This window comes from Castor canadensis, chromosome 9, assembly GCF_047511655.1.
Source record: "Castor canadensis chromosome 9, mCasCan1.hap1v2, whole genome shotgun sequence".
Lineage (NCBI taxonomy): Eukaryota > Metazoa > Chordata > Mammalia > Rodentia > Castoridae > Castor > Castor canadensis.
In genome coordinates this window covers 155,207,702-155,225,467 of record NC_133394.1, presented here as the reverse complement: position 1 = coordinate 155,225,467, position 17,766 = coordinate 155,207,702, and the positions used below count along the sequence as shown (strand labels likewise).

The following is a 17,766-nucleotide window of genomic DNA, read 5'->3' as shown; positions in this document are numbered from 1 at the left end:
GGGCGTAATAATAGTTGCGCTCTATTTTCCTAAATTAAATCATTTTCTTTTCCTAATTTGTTTGAGGGTTTTTTTTCCCATTTATGATAAAAGGCAGCAAACTAAGCCATGACATTGGGTCATTGGGAAATTACCTGTTGACATCAGGCTGCTGCATCTGTCTGAAGGTAGATATGCAGGTTTATAAACTATTAATTTTTATACGTCAGAACTAATTTTTCTTAGTCTCTGCTATTTATTACATTTCTCTCATATCTTAGTGAGAAGAAAGGCTTGGGGTGATGACTTTGGGCTGGGGTAGGGGAGACTTCTTCATAGGCGAGAGTTCCGAGCAAGTCAGTGCCAATGCTGAGCAACAGGGACCTGCATGGAGCCTGGGGATGCAGCCTGGGGCCTGCCATTTGCCTAGATCCCAACATACCATGGCATGAGCTGCCATGGCCCCACTGAGCTATGCAGACACAGTTGAGGGGTTGCCTTACCCACCTGCTTCCACTTAGATGTGGTGAGCAGCTCAACACAAACAGGTGCCTTCAAGGGTAGGCTGCCTGCATGCTCACCCCACCATACAGTGCTGTAGCAGAAGTGGCAAGAGAAGGCCAGTGTAGCCTGGGCCCATGGACACGCCACAAACCCTGAAACAGTTCCACTTGGATCCTGGATGTCCTAGGCAGGGCTACTTGGCCTGGCCCTCAGACACCACAGAACATGTGTGCATACATACTTACGTGTATGTGTACATGTTAGCATGCAAGTGTGCAGACATCTGTACATTTTCTGATGTGTGCACGTTTGGGTGAACTCACGTACATACACGCACATGTGTGCATGCATTTGAGGCTTGGTGGCCCTTGTCTATAATCCTGGTTACTCAGGAGGCACAGGTAAAAGGACAATGGTCTGAGGCCAACCCCAAAGGAAAAAAAATGTGAGACTTTATCTGAAAAATAACCTAAAGCAAAAAAAAAAGGGCTAGGAGTGTGGCTCAAGCAGTAGAGCACCTGCCTAGCAAGTGAAAACCCCAGTACTAAAATAAAAGAATACCTTCAGTCATTAGCACTTTGAACTTCACAACAAACTACCATCTGACTGATTTTAAAATTAAATGATTGTTTAATTGAATTTTTAATCAAAGGCTCAGTTATATGGTTATGTTTCATGTTACTCAGAGCAGAGAACCCCTCTGACTAAAGAAAGGGATGAAAACCCAGATATCAGAGGGAGCACTGATCCTAAGAAAACATAGCTTGTTAGGCAATTCCACTGCCCAATTCCATACACAGCATCAAGTGCTATGCTTATTAAATTACTCCCTTAAAACAAAGCACCTCACCACATGAAGTGAATCTCCCTGCTGAACAAGTCACACCTTCATGCTAAAATAATTCCTTGCAAATTCAGTACTTAGCCAGATAAAATAAAGTGCTGCAGTGTGTTCTGAACAGCTGACCTAAAGCTTCAGAGTAGAATGAACATGAATAAAAGCTGTGAGTGGAGTTCCATCTGATTAGGTGGAAAAGCTGGTGACCTAATGATCCTCAACCATTTCCCTGGGGACTGATCTTTGTCACAATTTGGGTTTAAGGATAGTGGGATTCTATTTTTTCTGTAATAAGCTTTAAAAATAAAATTTTGGAATCCCACATTTCATGACCTCTAATCATGAAGATAAAAATATTCATGGAGTTGGGAACACCAAATCTTGAAACTACCCACCCAGCTTCTGGTCATGTAGAAGAGGTTAGTTCACAAAGGACTAGTGCCCCTGCCCCACACACCCTAGATTCCATCCTGGCCCCAACCAGACATTATGCACAGATGACACAAGCTCTGCCTGCCCTGGCCACCCCACTATATTCTGTGAAGCTTCTATCCCTCCCAAGAAATGCCTGGAATTTCAGTCAGGTCACTGACTTTGATTACACATTTGAAAGACTCATTTTTGAGCTGTGTAAAGTGTGCAAGACTAAGCACCTCAGAAAACAAAAGGGTCCAAAGGCAGCTGACTTGGTGCACACACACTACCCATGGGCTCACTCTGCCCAGGCAGCTGCTCTGCTGCCTTCTACAGGGAGCCACCCTTGCTCACCCACCAGGCAGGTGGACCTGGCTGCCTCTTCTAAGCAGCCCCAGGAGGCTGGCCTATGCATCCACATGTGAGGTTTCTGCTCCCAATTGGAAATACCTGGCAATGTCACATTGGTTGAGTTTAGGTAGGTGGGGCAAAGTATTTCAAGACACTTTGAGCTGTCACTTGTAACATTGCTCATTAGCCTGATGGCCAACAGGCTACTGTCCTGGGACAGGAGGGCTGGGCTGAGTGGACCAACAGTAGGACGAGTGAGTCAGGCTAACCCACCTTTCTCACACTACCCCAGGACAGAAAAGACCTGATATGGGCAGTGCCTCTGGGTGAGAATCCAGTAAACTGGACTTGAGCCACTGCTTTTCCTCAGGTGACTGCAACACAGCAGTCAGGACTGGGCTTGTTGCCTTTTGATCACAGTCCCTGAGTTTCACAGGAATTGTCTGAGAATCAATGGGACAGGTTTGCACCACCATGGATTAGCCCAAAGACTGGTAATAAATCTCATCTTTCTTCATGAAAATGGACTGGGGCCTCTTCCTCTCACTGCCTCTGCTGCAGCAGGGTAGTACCACCATGTACCAGCTTGGGGGTTGGTGGGAGAGCTTTGGGAAGGGCACCTGGGGGCTGAGGAGAGGTCCCATCCCAGAGCTGGCACCTGGGAACCACACCCCTTAAACTGGTGACTTTTTCACAGAAGTGACTTCCTGTGCACTGAAGACACTACCCAGAATTTCCATGGCTTTTCACCTAAAGTGATGTGTGTTGGTGCTCACACGAGCAGAGCACTGCTGCTCTCTGCTTGCACCTACAGGGAGGCACACAACTTTCCAGCTAGGGAAGGACTGTGCTCCCAGCTGGTCACTCAGTGGTTACTTGCCTGGTACTACCATTCCAGGCATACGGAAGTCAGATCACCTTTTCCAAGACTTGGAGTCTGTCTGGCTCCCGGCCAGCCCTCCAGAAGGATGAAAACTGCAATCATATGGAACTCACTTCATAGTGTGTGTAAACACACACACATCCTAGTCATTTAAAAGTATATCTTTCACATTCATTAAGGCTATTTAAGGGGTATATTTTAAATGAAATGCTATAATATTCAAAATTACCAGGTCAATAAGTTAACAGGAAAATTATCTTTGCAGAAAAACTATGACTGTGATTTTCCAAAATAGGATTCGATTGTTCATATGTAATAACCAAAAATAAATTCTACTGCTTTGCAGTAGAAACCACACAGCCAGTTTCCAAAAACAGAAATGCAGAGGTCTGGTATCAAAGTCTGCACACACAGCAAGTTAGCTCAGAGACAGGTTGGACTTAGTCTACCAGCTAGCAGAACACAGCGTTCAAACTCAACATTAATCCGACCCAGTTCAGCCATTTCCCCCATCCTCTAACTCCCAGTGGATGAACATTCTGCGATAACATAGCAATTAATTTAATAAAGGAACTCACCGATGTCAAATTGCAATAAATTTACCAAACATTTTCACTGTTTATGCTGAGCTTTACAGTAAGAAAGTGTCAACAGAAGCAGGCACATCCGTGTACAAAGTGTTGCTGTTGGGTGGTTTTTCACTTCCGTTCCTACGGTCTTGGCTGCTTTGTCTCTGTCCTCTCTGTGGAGGTCCTCCTCGTGAAATCACCGTCGCTGGACTCTGTTCTTGCCGCCTTGACCGCGGACCTCAGAGCGCAGTGCCAGGGACCGGACTTGCCAAAGACTAATGCGGTCGGTGAGCCCACCCCACACATTTATTGTAAACTTTAAATGGATTCCAGATACTAACGACACAGAGAAGAGAAACCTCCCGACACAGAAATGAGAATACCGGAAGACCACCCTGTGGTCACCGAGCCCTCAAAGAGCCAGGCCAGGGATGCCAAGGCTGGGGCCCGCCGGGGGTCCTGCGGGGGTGGGCCCGGGCTCAGCAGGCCCGGCTTGGCTCCCAGGGGCGCGCCGCCTCACAGGGCGGCCGGCAGCAGTACGGGTAGGAGGCATTGAGGTCCGGGTCTGAGGGCGCGTACCCCGGCAGCTCCACCGACGGGTGCCCGCCGCAGCACACCTCCACGCCCGCCTCGTCAAACGCGTGGAAGACGCCCACGTTGATGTAAGACACGGCGTGGTGCGCCGCGAAGCCCGCGCAGTCCCCCGGGGCGGAGAAGTCGGACTCCTCCGGGGACAGGATGGAGGCCTCGCTTGGCCGCTGCTGCAGCCGCCGGCCCCGCCGACCCCGCCGGCCCCTCCGCGCCCGGGAGGCCAGCGGTTGCGCGCGGAGCCCGGGGCCGCCGCGGGGCCGCGCCAGGGCCCGACCTGCCTTCCGCCGGCCGCGCCGGCCGCGCCTAGCCTGCGACGACTTGTAGTTCTTGACCAGCAGAAGGCTGAGCAGGCCAAGCAGGCACTCGAGCGAGTTGAAGACCGTGGAGAGCACCAGGCCGCGCTGGTAGTCCTTCAGCTGGCGGCACTTGGCAGACGTGGCGCTGTCCAGGACGCTGCGGGCGCGCGGCGCGCCGGGAGTCAGGCCCGGACCTGGGGCCGTGGAGCCGGGGGCTGGGCCGGCAGCAGCGGCCGGTGCGCGCGGCGGCAGGCAGTAGTGGGAGTACTTGCGTTCCACCAGGGACACGGTGTCGCCGTCGATCACCGCGCCCGCAAAGGCGCTGAGGACCCCGAGCATGAAGACCAGAACCCCCAGCAGCAGCAGGTTCTGGCTGTTCACCGGCCCTGGGGGCCCAACCGCCGCCCCCGCCTCGCCCGGCGCGGCCTCGGGAGCGCCTGCGGGAGCCGCAGGAGCTCCGAGCCCAGGGCCCGGCCCTGGCCCGGGCCCGGCGAGGGGCGCTTCCCGGGGTCCGCAGCACAGCAGGGCGGCGCCGAGCAGCGAAAGGCCGGCGGCCAGCAGCAGCCCCGAGTAGAAGGCGCCGGCGGCCGCCCCCAGCCGGAACGGCTCCCCGCGCAGCTCCGAGCCCAGTGAGAAGCACTTGAGGCCGACGGCGGCGGCGCTGAGAGCGCAGGCGAGCAGCAGGCAAGAGGAAAACGCGGCGCAGGCCCCGCGGACGCTCCACTTCATCCTCCGCGCCCGAGCCGGCCCGCACCCCGCGCGCCCGCCACCGCCCGCCGCCGCCCCCGCCGCCTGCGCCTCCTCCCGGCGCCGCGCGGCCGGACCGCCGGCCTCCTCCTCATCCTCCCGCGTCCTCCCGGGCCCGCGCTGCCACCGCCAGAGCCCGCATCCTCCGCCTCCCGCCGCCGCCGCGACCCCGCACCGGGAACCGAAGCGGCGCCGAGGACCGCAGGGCGCGCGCGCCCCCTCCCCAGCCCGCGGCGCCGCTCCCCGGACGCGCGACTCCCACACCCGCCCGCGGCCCCGCGCGCCTCGCCCTGGCGCCGCCCTGCGCGGCCCCCACCCGCCCCCGCGGCCCCCAGGACGTCCTTCCGCCCTACCCAACGAGAAGCGCCCCTCGCTGTGCCGCCACCAGCCCGTCCACCCCCTGTCAGCGCCCCTCGCCTGCGCCTCCTGCCGTAGGAATGCCACCCCACCCCGGCCTTTCTCTCCCAGGCCCCCTGGGCCCCACCCCCAGCACCTCCCACCTCTGGGTGCCCTACGTCTGCGCTTCACTGTCCTATCAACCTGGCCAGGCCGGTCTCCACGCCCACCCGCCTCCCAGCTTCGGGAAACCTGAAGAAGTTAGCTGGGGGTGGCAGAATGAGGGGAGTGAGGACACGAATATGGGGGAGAGCATGGGAGAGAGACAACGGGAAGAAGTGACTCTTGTAGAGGAAAAGTGGGGATAGCGGGGTGCTGGGAGGATGGGAAAAAAGTCTGGATCTCTGGGAAGTGCTGGCGTGCGTGTGGGGTGTGTATAGTGTGCGTATGAGAGGCGTGTGTGGGGTGTGTGTATGTAGGTTGTGTGGTGTATGTATTGCGTCCAGTATGTGTGTGACGGGTGTCTGTATGAGCTGCGGGGGCGGGGATGGTGGGTATTCTGTGTGCGGTGTGTGTGGTGTGCTGGTGTGTTGTATGTGCAGAGAGGGATGTTACGGAGTGAGTGCATGGGGGTGTGGCGTGTGTGCAGTATATGCATAAGGAGCCATCCGTGATGTATGTTGTGAGGTGTGTATTGTGGGGAAATGTGGTATGTGTTGTATTGGGATGTGCTATGTGTGTGTGTGTGTGTGTGTGTGTGCAGAGGGTGTGTGCAAATGTGTATGGTATGGTAGCGTTGTGTTGCGGTGTGCAGCGGTATGGGGGGCGGGCTGGAGGTGTCTTTGGGACGACCAGCCACAGAGCCGGACTGGGAAGAAGCTTTAGGCAGAGCCTCCGGTGAGTCCGAGTTGGTGTTGAGTTCAGACTCCTGATCAGGCAGGAAATTTCCGTGGATACAGGCACAGGTGAATTAATTCGGCCTGCACCAAGGGGTAGGAAGGCAAGTAGCCTTCTTGGGACCATGCACACTCGGGTGCGCAAGAGGACGGCGCGACGGCGGCAGGTGGGAATGTCGCCCAAAGCCAGACCCCGACCATCCTGAGGCCCCCGCGGAGCAGCCCCACCCAGGCGCGCGGTCTCTGGCGTGGGTGACTTAGGCCGCCTGCGCAGCGTGGTAACCGCTGGATGCAGCGGCTGAGCCCACCGCCCCGGTTGGGGAAGAGGGGCAGAGGTTGCTTGAAAACGCGCCTGCGCGCCCGCCCCTCAGGTTCCGGCTACCGCATCCGCCGCGCACCGCCTGCCCCCAAGGGCACAGGGCTCCCGGCACGCAGGAGTGGAGGCTATTCGGGGGAAGCGGCGCCCACGTGCCCGAGGGAGCGCGCGGGGCCCTCGCCTACACCTCGCGGAAACCACCTGGCCGTGGAAATGCGTGTGAAGGCCTTCCTTCGCTCCCTGGACGTTTGCGTGGGTTTACTTCGGTCTCTTAGCTACGAGGAGAGCGAGCTTGTATTTTTAGCAAGGTGCGCAGATTTTGGAACAGCAACCGACTGGTCCTGCGCCGTGAGCAGGATGACGTGCCAGAAAGCAGTACAACGGCCCTGCTTCGGAAAGCTTGGTGTGCGGTTGTTGAGGCCGCGGCAGCCCGCGCGCGTAAGGTTTCGTGGCGCCCACGCACGCGAGTGGAGCTCAGGACCGACTTCCAGTGGTTACTGCGGTTTCCAGGGAAACGAGATTTGCAGCCACCGCTGGTGGAGGAGCTGCCTCTTGACTTCCAACACAAGGATTTAGTGACTAGCCGGCTGGACTTGGGGAGGAAGGTACAGACGACCTACTCTTTCTTCCCTGAGGGATGACTTGCGCCCTCCAGGTGAAAGAAGCGAGCTGTGAGGCTAAGGAAACACCTACAGTTAGAGGTCCGCAAGAAGAAGCTCAGTCCTGTGTTGTTTCTCCCCCTCATTAGGGCACTTCCACCCATCTGGCCACCTCCCCATTTCTTAAATTCATGTGCCTCCTGCCACGGGCCTTTGCACATGCTATCCTTCCCGGGATATGTTCCTGCTCCACGACCTCACCTGGCATACCTTCTCATTTCTCAGATCTTAGATTCATGTCTGTTGTCCTTCAATGTGTGCTGAGAGCTATAGGGGACCTTTTTATTCACTGTTTGCAACAAACCCCATTATCCTCAGAGGGGCTTTCCATGAATAAATCAGCGACTGGCGGTGCTGGGGCAGCAAACCTAGGCTCTGCGCTGCCTCCCTGCTCCCCTAACTGCTTTCCTGCACTTTCATCCCCCCTCCCCCGCCCCTATACACACGCACACACATGCACGCACACACAACCTGGCCCCAAACAGTACTCAGCGCCACCTGACTGTGCGGGGTGAATGAGTGGGTGGGCGGGTCTGTGTGGTGAAATATACATGTCAGCCTGCTTCTGCTATGGATCATGTAAGGGAGGCGCTACTTCAGTGCTGGGAGTGAGAGAAGAAGCAGAACAGAGTCAGGAGCAGAGGAGGGGAGAGGAGAACTCACAGAAGAGCTCACCAAAGGCAACTAGGAGATGGGTCTTTGAACAGAGCCAGATCAACTTATCTTGAAGATGGGGACATCCTAAGACTACAGGAAGGAACCCTGATGTGTGTTGAGAAGAGCCCTGTGCTTGGAGGCTGAGGGAGTTCGAGGGACACCCCTGCCCCCCATTTCTGTAAATCGAAAATACTGCAGCCACACACAACCACCACCACACACAGTCACTGGTGGGCTTGCAGCTCGTGGTCAGCAGTCTTCCTGGATGAAGTATATCCTGCACAGAGGAGAGGTTCCAGATGTCTAGAACTTTGTTTTAAGATGTCTGTGGAGATCACAGGACCCTGAACTGCTCTTCACTCATAGTGATGGCCTCTATACTCACACTGATTTCTAACACCAAAAACCAGGAGTGGACATTGGAACCAATCCATGCAGAATTTTAAAGCTGATTAAAAATCCTTTCCTTGGGGAAAGAAGGCTGACCATGCTGCCTGGCTCATCCATGAGGCCTCATCTCTTCTCTCCACCTGCAGCACCTACTCATCTCCCTCAGCAGGCCACAAAGGGACCCAGAGCAACTGCTGTCCAGTCCAGTGCCATGTGGAGCTCGGGGCCAAGGCGGGAGCAACTCCAGAAAGAGGTGCCACACTGTAAGCAATGAATTCACTATAGGTTTTTGGAAAATCACGTAGCCTATCACGTATGGAGCAAATTCACACAAACCCAAAGAGTCCTGCCACCTCCTGGGGTAGCTGTCACAGCCACATTATAAAGACAAGGAACTCCAAGCTTAGAGATGATGTTTTAAAAAGAATCATGCATGCAGAGCACCAGTGGTTCATGCCTGTAGTCCTAGATGCTTGGGAGGCTGAGATCCAGAGGATCTCCATTCAAGGCAAATAGTTCACGAGACCTCCATCTCCAAAATAACCAGAGCAAAATGTACTGGAGGTGTAGCTCAAGTGATAGAGTACCTGCTTTGCAAGTGTCAAGCCCTGAATTCAAACCTCAAACCCCAGCCCCACCAAAAAAAAAAGTGTGTGATTACAATAGTAATCATATTAATTAAAAGAATATTTTTCCTATTACCTTTAAGTGTTACTTTAATACTTACATATTTACTAGCATTTCAAATTCAAACTTCAAGACTTTTCAATTAATTTGATTCTGTGTTCTTTTTCTAACTCATCACTAGCTTTTTAGTATTTTTATCCTTTATTTTTTTAACTGGGTGTCTTAGTCCACTTTCTGTTGCTATAATTGCATACCACAGACTGGGAAATTTATAAAGAAGAGAGGCTTATTTAGCTCACAACTCTGGATGCTGGTAAGTCCAACAGTATGGAGCTGGCATCTACTCTCTGCTCCTATTGATGGCCTACATCAGAACATGGCACAGGGCATCACAGCAACCAAGCCATAGAGAGTGCCTTTTATGACAAAGCTACTCCCATGGCAACCCACTAGTCCACTAATGCCTCACCTAATGCCCAAAGGCCTCACCTCCATACACCTTTAAACCTGCCCGTGAATTCTGAGGAACAACCATTCAAACCATACCACTGACTAAATAGTCAATTTTTTCTTTCATTATTAATTCTCATGCCTTTTTTCCAGGAATAGCTACTGCTGACCCATCACTTACTGATGGGCAGTGTGTGCCCATCTGCAAGTCTCCCCAGCTATGAGTTATTCAAACAACTCTCGTGAAAAGCACAGTTGTGAGTTCTCAGACACCCAACAGGGCACTTAATTATTATTTTAAAAAGCTTTCTTCTTGTAAAAAACACCATGAAATATACATGTGATATCTTCAAGACTTATAAATGAGCTTCTGTCTACCTGTACCCAAGGTGAGACCACAGGGTCTGAAGGATGCAGCCTATAGCCCATCACTGCCTCCCTCCCTCCAGGAAGGTAAAATCACCTTCCTGTATATGCTTAGATCTTTATGAAAGAGGCTTTCCTAACCATTATAGTTTGGCTTTGCCTATTTCTTGAGCTTTATATAACAGAATCACAGAACATGATTCTCACATGTCTGCTTACTCATTCTACATTATGTCTTAGGTATGTCCATGTCATTGTCTGCAGCTGTAGCTCCTTTAGGGTTTCTGTAGCTCACTCATTTCTGGCTACAAGTCCACTTCATGAAATGCTGTGGCTTATCTGTTTCACTGCAGTGAACATTTGATCATTTCTAGTTTGGGAAAATTAGGAATAAGTTGTCCAGCTGGCAGAGTGCCTCAGGTAATAGAGTGCCTGCCCAGCAAGTGAGAAGCCCTGAGTTCAAACCCCAGTACTGCCAAAAAAAAAAAAAGGAGTATGTTGTGAACTTTCTCATTTGTGTATCCTGAAACACTTGGGCATGCTAAAATTGCCGAGCCATGAATAATACCTGTCTGTGCTTTTTGTGCCCTTTTGTCTTGAGATGCAGTTTATGTGCAATGAGGATCACTGATTTCAAGTGTGTAATTCAGTGAGTTTGGACAGCTGTACACACTGGTGTTAGTCATTACCATCTCATGATTCAAGTCTGTGCCAACTTCCCCAAAAGTGCCCCTCCTCAGGCCTCCCCCATTCTGGATCATTTGTTCTTATTGCTGAGTAGAAGTCTACTAAAAAGTGTTTCTCTGTTTACAAAGTGATGGACACTTGGGCTTGTTTCGTTGAGGTGACTCAGCTACAGTTTAAAGGTACTTGGTAGTGACATTTCAGTGCAAATTTTCATGAGCATGTTGTCACTCTCCTGGGTATGTCCTTAGTGGGATTACTGGACTGTATTGTACATTTATACTTAACTTTGGAGAAACTGACAGGCTATTTTTCAGTGTCATTTTGTACTTCTCAGACCATGTGTGGACATTCCCAGGACTTCAAGTCTTCATCTGGCCCTGTAGCTCTTCCTCTGGTAGCCCAAGTAGATTTCCTTCCACCTTCAGTCTGACCCCTCAAAAACTCCACCAGTCCCTCACAACATGTGAGCCTGGCAAGACAACCCTACTCTTTCCAGGGTAGACCCCAGCTTTGAAATATAACAGGGCCTAGGAGTTTTGGAGCACATGCTGTCCATGGCACCAGACTCTGCCCCATGGCCACCAAACAAACACCCATCTGGGCAAGGGCCTTGGAGACTGTGACAGAAACAATCATATGTCTTAACTGTCTGCTGGACAGCGTGTCTATATTTGATGAAATTCCTGCATTGTGGTGGTACCTGACATCCTAGTGTGGGATTTGGGACTCAGCTTTCCACTTTCCTAAACTGGAACTCATTATTTCGTGTTGTGGGATAGAGGCCCTGAGCTCCCAGAAGTCATGCTCTGCACAGTTGACTCTTACAGGGCCTGTGCTGCCTTCCTGAGACTGTATTTCTAGTCTCCAGGTCACCTTAGTAGGTCTGACACACTCAGGAGACTGTCTCAGAAGAGAGAAGGCCAGGAAGCATCATCCCGCAGGGGTCTGTGTCTGGTCTTCAGAGGCTGAAGTCTTGGTGAAGCTCCTCATGCCCAGCTGGCCGTGCCCAGAGGTGCTGAGGATTGGCACCTAACAGCCCTATACCCAGATGCATGCCTCTCATGGCCTTGTAGGGTGGCACAATAGTTTTCAGTCTTCCTGACACTGAGACAGGGCCGAAACTCCTGAGGACAAAGTGAGAACAAGTGGCAAGCTCTGTCTGTCATCCAGATTATAGCGAAGGCATTGGCCTGACTCCCCCCAAAGCATGTGCCAGTCTCGTGTCACACACATGTTTGGTGCTGGGGACAGGCCAGACTGAGCATTTAATGCCTTATTCAGCTAATGTTCTGTAACATTTACTGAACAGGTGTGAGGAGAGTAAACACCGTTCTCACTAATAAACATCCTACACTCTCTCTCTGCAACCTTGGTGTCACCTGCCCTTGAATTCATATCATGACCTTCCCCTGACCCAAAAGAAACAAAGAAACAAGGCCTCAAACAAGGCCTAGTTTCTCAAGAGCATTTGTGAACAGTGTGGGATTTGCCCAGGATTTCAAGGGAGACATGGATTCTATTTGCACAGCATCTCCTGAGAAATTGTTTTTCCTTCTCTCCCACCAAGCCCAGCTCTCAGCTTCATGGACACAATACCCCACCCCATGATTCTATCCTTCCAGCTCCTATTGGGCCCCTCACCAGATCTGCAGGTCTCCCGCCAGCTAATGTGGCGTTCTTTAGTTCTGACTCCAGCTCCCATCTTCAGATTTTGGCATCACTTCTAGCATGGTCCAGTGCTTCAGATCCTACCTGAAAACATCATGGGGGAGTGAAAGTAAAAAGCAGAATTTTCTTTCATGAGTTCAAGTTCAAACTAAGGGATTCAATTCACTCACTCATTTTCCTTTCGTGTAACAAATTATCACCAACCTAGTGACTTAAAACAATTCCCTCTGCTTTCTGTGGGTCAGGAGCCCAGGCAGGAGAGCTGGGTCCCCACACTTGGCTTCCCAGGAATGAAACTCAGGCATAGGCTGTAGCTGTGATTTCATGGACTCAGTTTCCAAGTCACTTGAATAGGTTTGAGCTCTGAGCTAAGCAGGGGTGTGCGAGACCCAGCTGGGACTAGCTCCTGGGGCTCACGCTTAAATTTTAGGAATTTTGCAAACTGATTATTAATTACAGATATTACTGAAAATTAAATGATATAAACCTACAATTAAATAAGTTCTATTAGAAACATGGATGCTAAGTTTCAAAGCCATTGCTTTCTAGCCATTTTACTACGCTTTTACTGTTGTCTGTTTCCTTGGATTGCTCCCGTTGCATCTAGCTGAGCAAAAACTATGGCCTGTTCTGCTCCATCTTCCAAGCCCATGCTCAGTGACTCCATGTGGTAGCTTGAGACTGGCCATCGTAGGAGAGTTTATACCACAGAAATTGGCAAATGCTTCAAATCAGGCCTGGCTTATTTTGATGGTTGTCTAGATTTAATTTTTAAAAAGTGAATGTGTATATGAATAATGAAGACTAAAGTGGAGTACAGCTATAACCATCACATTTAAATAGAACCAGAACTTCAGCAAGCATTCTTCCAGTGTTAGGGAGCCATCAGCTGGGGCAGTGAGAGCATGGCATAACACATCATCAGTCAAGCTACATTGTGACATGTCTGCACTTTTCTCTGAGCTCATCCACATGCATGAAAATAACACCAGACATTCAAGTCAGAGCTACGCCCTCCATCAGTGATGGGAGCAAATCATCTGCTGAGTCAGATGCAATCAGACATTTATTCATGGCCTAATTTTGTGACACTGTTGTCAGTGACAGTTATAAAAACAGTGTATTGTTTTTTCAGGAAATAGCAAGTTGCACTGAAGCTATAAAATGAATAGCAGATAAGTATTTTAGGTTAAAATGTTATTTCTAAACTTCTATAAAAATGTCAATGGACTTTTTATATTAACTCAAGTAATAGATGAATTTTTAGTAAGGCAATGAAATTATTTTTCATATTTATTTCATCCCCCAAATACCAAAAAGCAAAGTAATTTATCACATTTTTTACAGGTGAAAGCAGACAGAGCACACAACACCATGCCCATCAGTCACACCACTGCTCATTTAACCAAGAGGCACCGTCCTTAGTGTTCAGTAGCCAGGTCACTCCGGGTGTTGGTGCAGTTAGTAAAGGCTTGGCCCCTGCCTCCCTGGAGACAGTTTCTTGGGAGAGAAATGCCCAGCTACAGACAGAAGTCCAACACATCAAACATGGGACTGGTGCACAGTTAGCAGGTGCCACAGGGCTCAGCCTCAACGCCCACTCCTCTGTCTACACTTGCTGCCCTGGGCACGCATCCAGTCACAAGGCTGTAAGGAACACCTGTTTTCCAATCTTCCCTAGATGCATATTCCAGTACAGACCTTTCCCTGGAGCACCAGGTTAGATCCCAGCCACCTGTCTGCATCTACCCTGGATGCTCACCAGCGCCCCAGCTCTGAACGTCGAGATTCACAGGTCTTCTTCAACACAGACCAGACCAACTCCAGCACCTGACTCAATAAAAGGAAGCCCATCCTACAGCTGCTCTGGCCAGAAATGCAGAGCCATCCTTGCTGTTTACATCATGCACCGAACAACAAACTGATGGATCTTCCTGGGAAATGCTGGGTCCAGCAGCAACTCCCCTCCATGGTGCCTGTGTCCTCACTGGATGCCTATGGTTGCCTCCATTCCCAAAAGAGCCAGTCACCCTTCAAAACACAAGCTAGTCACTTCAGCCTCTGCTCAAAATACTTGTGGTTTCATTCAGAGTAAAATTCAGCAAAAGCAACTGTAAGTTGTAGTAATTTGACTGTAATCCACTTACTTTTCCTCAGAATCCCTGTCCAGGCAGATCCTCCCTTGCCAGATTCGTAGCACCTGCCAGGAGGATATCCTCAGTTAAATTGCCCCAGCCTTCTCCTTTCTCAGTTGTTTTTCCCATAAGGCAGTTACCGCTGTGTTATATGATCTCCATGTTTGTTGTGCTTATCCTTCTCAGCTCCCAAAGACCACTTCATTCACTGATTGCTCCCCACACCAAGAATAGTACCTGACACATAGTAGGTGCTCAATGAATACTTGTGGGATTAATTAATCTATATAATTTAAATTTACAGAATTTAAACTATGAATTATTGCCACCATGGTTTGTGGTAGAGTGTTCTCAGAGAGGATGCAGGAGCAAGGGGTAAGAGTCTAGGTGCCTCTAGCGTCCTGGATTTTGTTCTGAAAGCATGGAAGACCATTAGGATGTCTCCATCAGGAAATTATGTGATCTCCTACACTACAACGTGTGGATAAAGGACAATAGGGGACTGACGGAGTAGCTCAAGTGGTAGAACACCTGCCTAGCAAGCATGAGGCCCTGAATTCAAACCCCAGTATCACCACAAAAAACAAAAGATAGGAAGTTCCTGGAGTCTAGGGGGCTGAGGTTGCCAGAGTCCTCACTGTGAACTCTGTCCCTGGCCTGTTCCTTTATACCCAGTGTCCCTCACCTCTGCCCAGTCTGTTTAGCCTCACTTTTCTACACAGCCCAGGCCCAGAAGCAGGGCTAGAGGTGCAGGTCACTGGGCAGCAGGAGCTTGTTCTCCAAGACACTGAGGGGGATGGTGACCTTAGCAGGAAGTGATGATTCCAGAATTCTTGCTTGGGATCACCAAGGGTTCTAGAAGGTGTTGCTTCTCCTAAATTCCAGCTGCCAACAAGCTGAAGGGGTTCAGGGAGCTCCATAGGGTGGACCTGGCAGTGCATGACCCCTTATTATTATTTTTCTTTTTTGTAATATTGGGGTTTGAACTAAGGGTCTTGCACTTGCTAGGCCAGCACCCTACTACTTGAACCATGTACCAGCTCAGCATGGCCCCTTCTTTTTTCTGCTATGGGAGGCCATCAGGGACATTCACCAGTTGACCTTAGTCTGAGGTTCCTCTCTGCCAAGAGATTGTCCAAGAAGCCATCTGCTCAGGAACTCTCCACACCCTTTCCTGCTTTTGATCATCAGAGGGACAGTAGACTAAAGACCCTCTCCCACCCAACCTTGGGGGACAGATAAGAGGAAGTCACCTGTCACCATCCCTGGGCTCCAGTGACCCTAGGATGCCCAGGACTGGGAGGTAGCTGCATCAGCAGGAGCATCCAACAGGCTGTCAAATAGAACCCACAGCTGGATGTGGGTCCTGCTCATCAGGGAAAATTTCAAGGCTGCCTCTTGAAGGCATTCACTCAGACCAGTCAGGTCCTCTATCCAACTGCACCAGAATGGTCTCCAGCTTCCAGAGCTATGCAAACACAGATATGGTCATCCTTCAGCCCTACTCAGGCCTAGAGGCTGACAAACAAGGGATAAAGACTCAGGATAAAGTCTCCAGTCACCCTCAAATATGCACAGACCCCTCTCTCTCTCTGCCTACTGGGCCAGGCTCCTCCCTGGAGGGAGCTGTGCTGCCCACAGGTCCCCAGCTGGACTCTCAGACCCCTAGAGTAGCAACCCACATCCCAGACACAAGTATGACCAGATTAGTTGGTAACCTCTGGTCCATGGCCTTCGCCAGGTATAGAGTCCAGCCCAAATACATAATGGAAATTCTCCCATTTCTCCTCCATTTTCTGGTTCTGACAGTGCAAGCCAGGCCATGGCCTCTGCTGGGGTGAGGAGTCCCATACATGGGCAAGAATGCTTCCTGCAGTCCATGCCACCACAGCAGGTTCAGAGCCAGCAGGACCCATCTCCCAAAAGAGCGCTGTCACCCCTTGTCTTCACCACAGGGCCATCTCTACCCCTGCAGGCACCGGCACTACAGCTGCCCATACTCAGTGGCCACAAAGCACAGAGGCCCTTCCCTGCTTTGGTTTCCTTCAGAAATGGGCCTGGCTCCACTTACCACACTCTGTGGCCTCCCACTGTGCAGTCTAGGGTGAAATTTACATCTGTCTGTGTGACTCAAGTAGGGTCCTCACAGTTCCTAGGTCCATCTTCGTTTGTAATTGTGATGATAATGGTGTCTGCTACACTGTGAAGCTTTGTCTGGGGCAGGAAGTTGGAAGGACACAGGGAGGGATTGCTAATGCAATGCAGAGCAAGCTCCCACCTTAGCTGCAATGGAGCCACAGGACTAGGGCCACCCTCCCCTTGGAACAACTGAAAAGCTGTCCAGGATACAGTAAGCCATGGTTTTCAGGTGCTGGATGTGAAGCAAGGCAGGACAGTGATGTCGGAGAGTTAGGAGAGCCCTCCATTATCTCTAGCCACAGCCTGGAGAGAATCCCAGGCCATGGTTTAGAAAGAAGCTCCCCAGCTTGTTAAAAGACATCCTGAATTCAGGAGAAAGAGCTGAGCACAGGGGACAAAATTAAAGATGCACAGGTTTGGAGGAGGTTGTCACTAATACTTCAATACAGCTGTAAAAATTGTAGCATATAAAAGTTGAGTAGTTTTCCCAGGATTACACAGCTAGTGATAGAACTGCAGCCAAACCTGTGAACAAAAACATGCATACAGACCACTGCACACTTCAAAAGAACGTGTGCAAGAAAAAGATACACAACCACAGCAAAATGGAGAGTTGATAGGTAGATGGATGATGGATGATTGAAGTGTGGATGAGGGGATGGATGGATGGATAAAATTAGATATGACAGTGCTATTGCATGGACCAAGATTATGCTGTCTCAGGAACTGAGGACAGGATTGGAGGTTAAAAAAGAAGTTAATAGTTTTCATTATGCTGAGTTAGTAAAACCTCAGATAAGTGTGACTTATAACAACCAAAATTATCCCTTTGATTAGCCCCACATTTCATGGTTGCATGATGGCTATAGTATGTCCTTTCCATTCTGGGACCCTAGCTGTGGGAACAGCCTCTTTGGGGTCAAGATGTTTTCATGGAGGAGGAATAAGGACATGGCTATTTAGAAAAGGCTTTCTGGTCTCCTCCTGCATTCCTTTAGCCAAAGCCACCAGCAAGTAGCCTGGAGCCAGTCATAGGGGTGGAACCTACTCCTTACTGGATGGAGTGTCAGCCCGTTTAGACCCACAGCTGGGTAGCAGCATTTTATCCAGCCCTGAGTCCTGCGGCCACCTTGCTCTAGGCTGCATTATTCCTTATAGGAGCTGAGTCTCTGAACCAGAATATCCCAGCTTTTAGAATGTTCTTCCTGATCATTTTTTTGTGATCATCCCTTGAGAATTTCATTTTCAGTTCTCAGCAATCATACAAC

At 50.6% G+C, this 17,766-nt stretch overlaps 1 protein-coding gene across 1 annotated transcript; it reads right to left on the bottom strand.

Annotated features, from left to right (window-relative positions):
• Nucleotides 1-1,093: 1,093 nt before the first annotated feature.
• On the bottom strand, nt 1,094-5,403 carry Tmem271 (transmembrane protein 271). Its single transcript, XM_074042802.1, has one exon. The coding sequence runs from the start codon at nt 5,152-5,154 to the stop codon at nt 4,018-4,020; it is 1,137 nt and encodes a 378-aa protein (XP_073898903.1). The 5' UTR covers nt 5,155-5,403; the 3' UTR covers nt 1,094-4,017.
• Nucleotides 5,404-17,766: the final 12,363 nt, after the last annotated feature.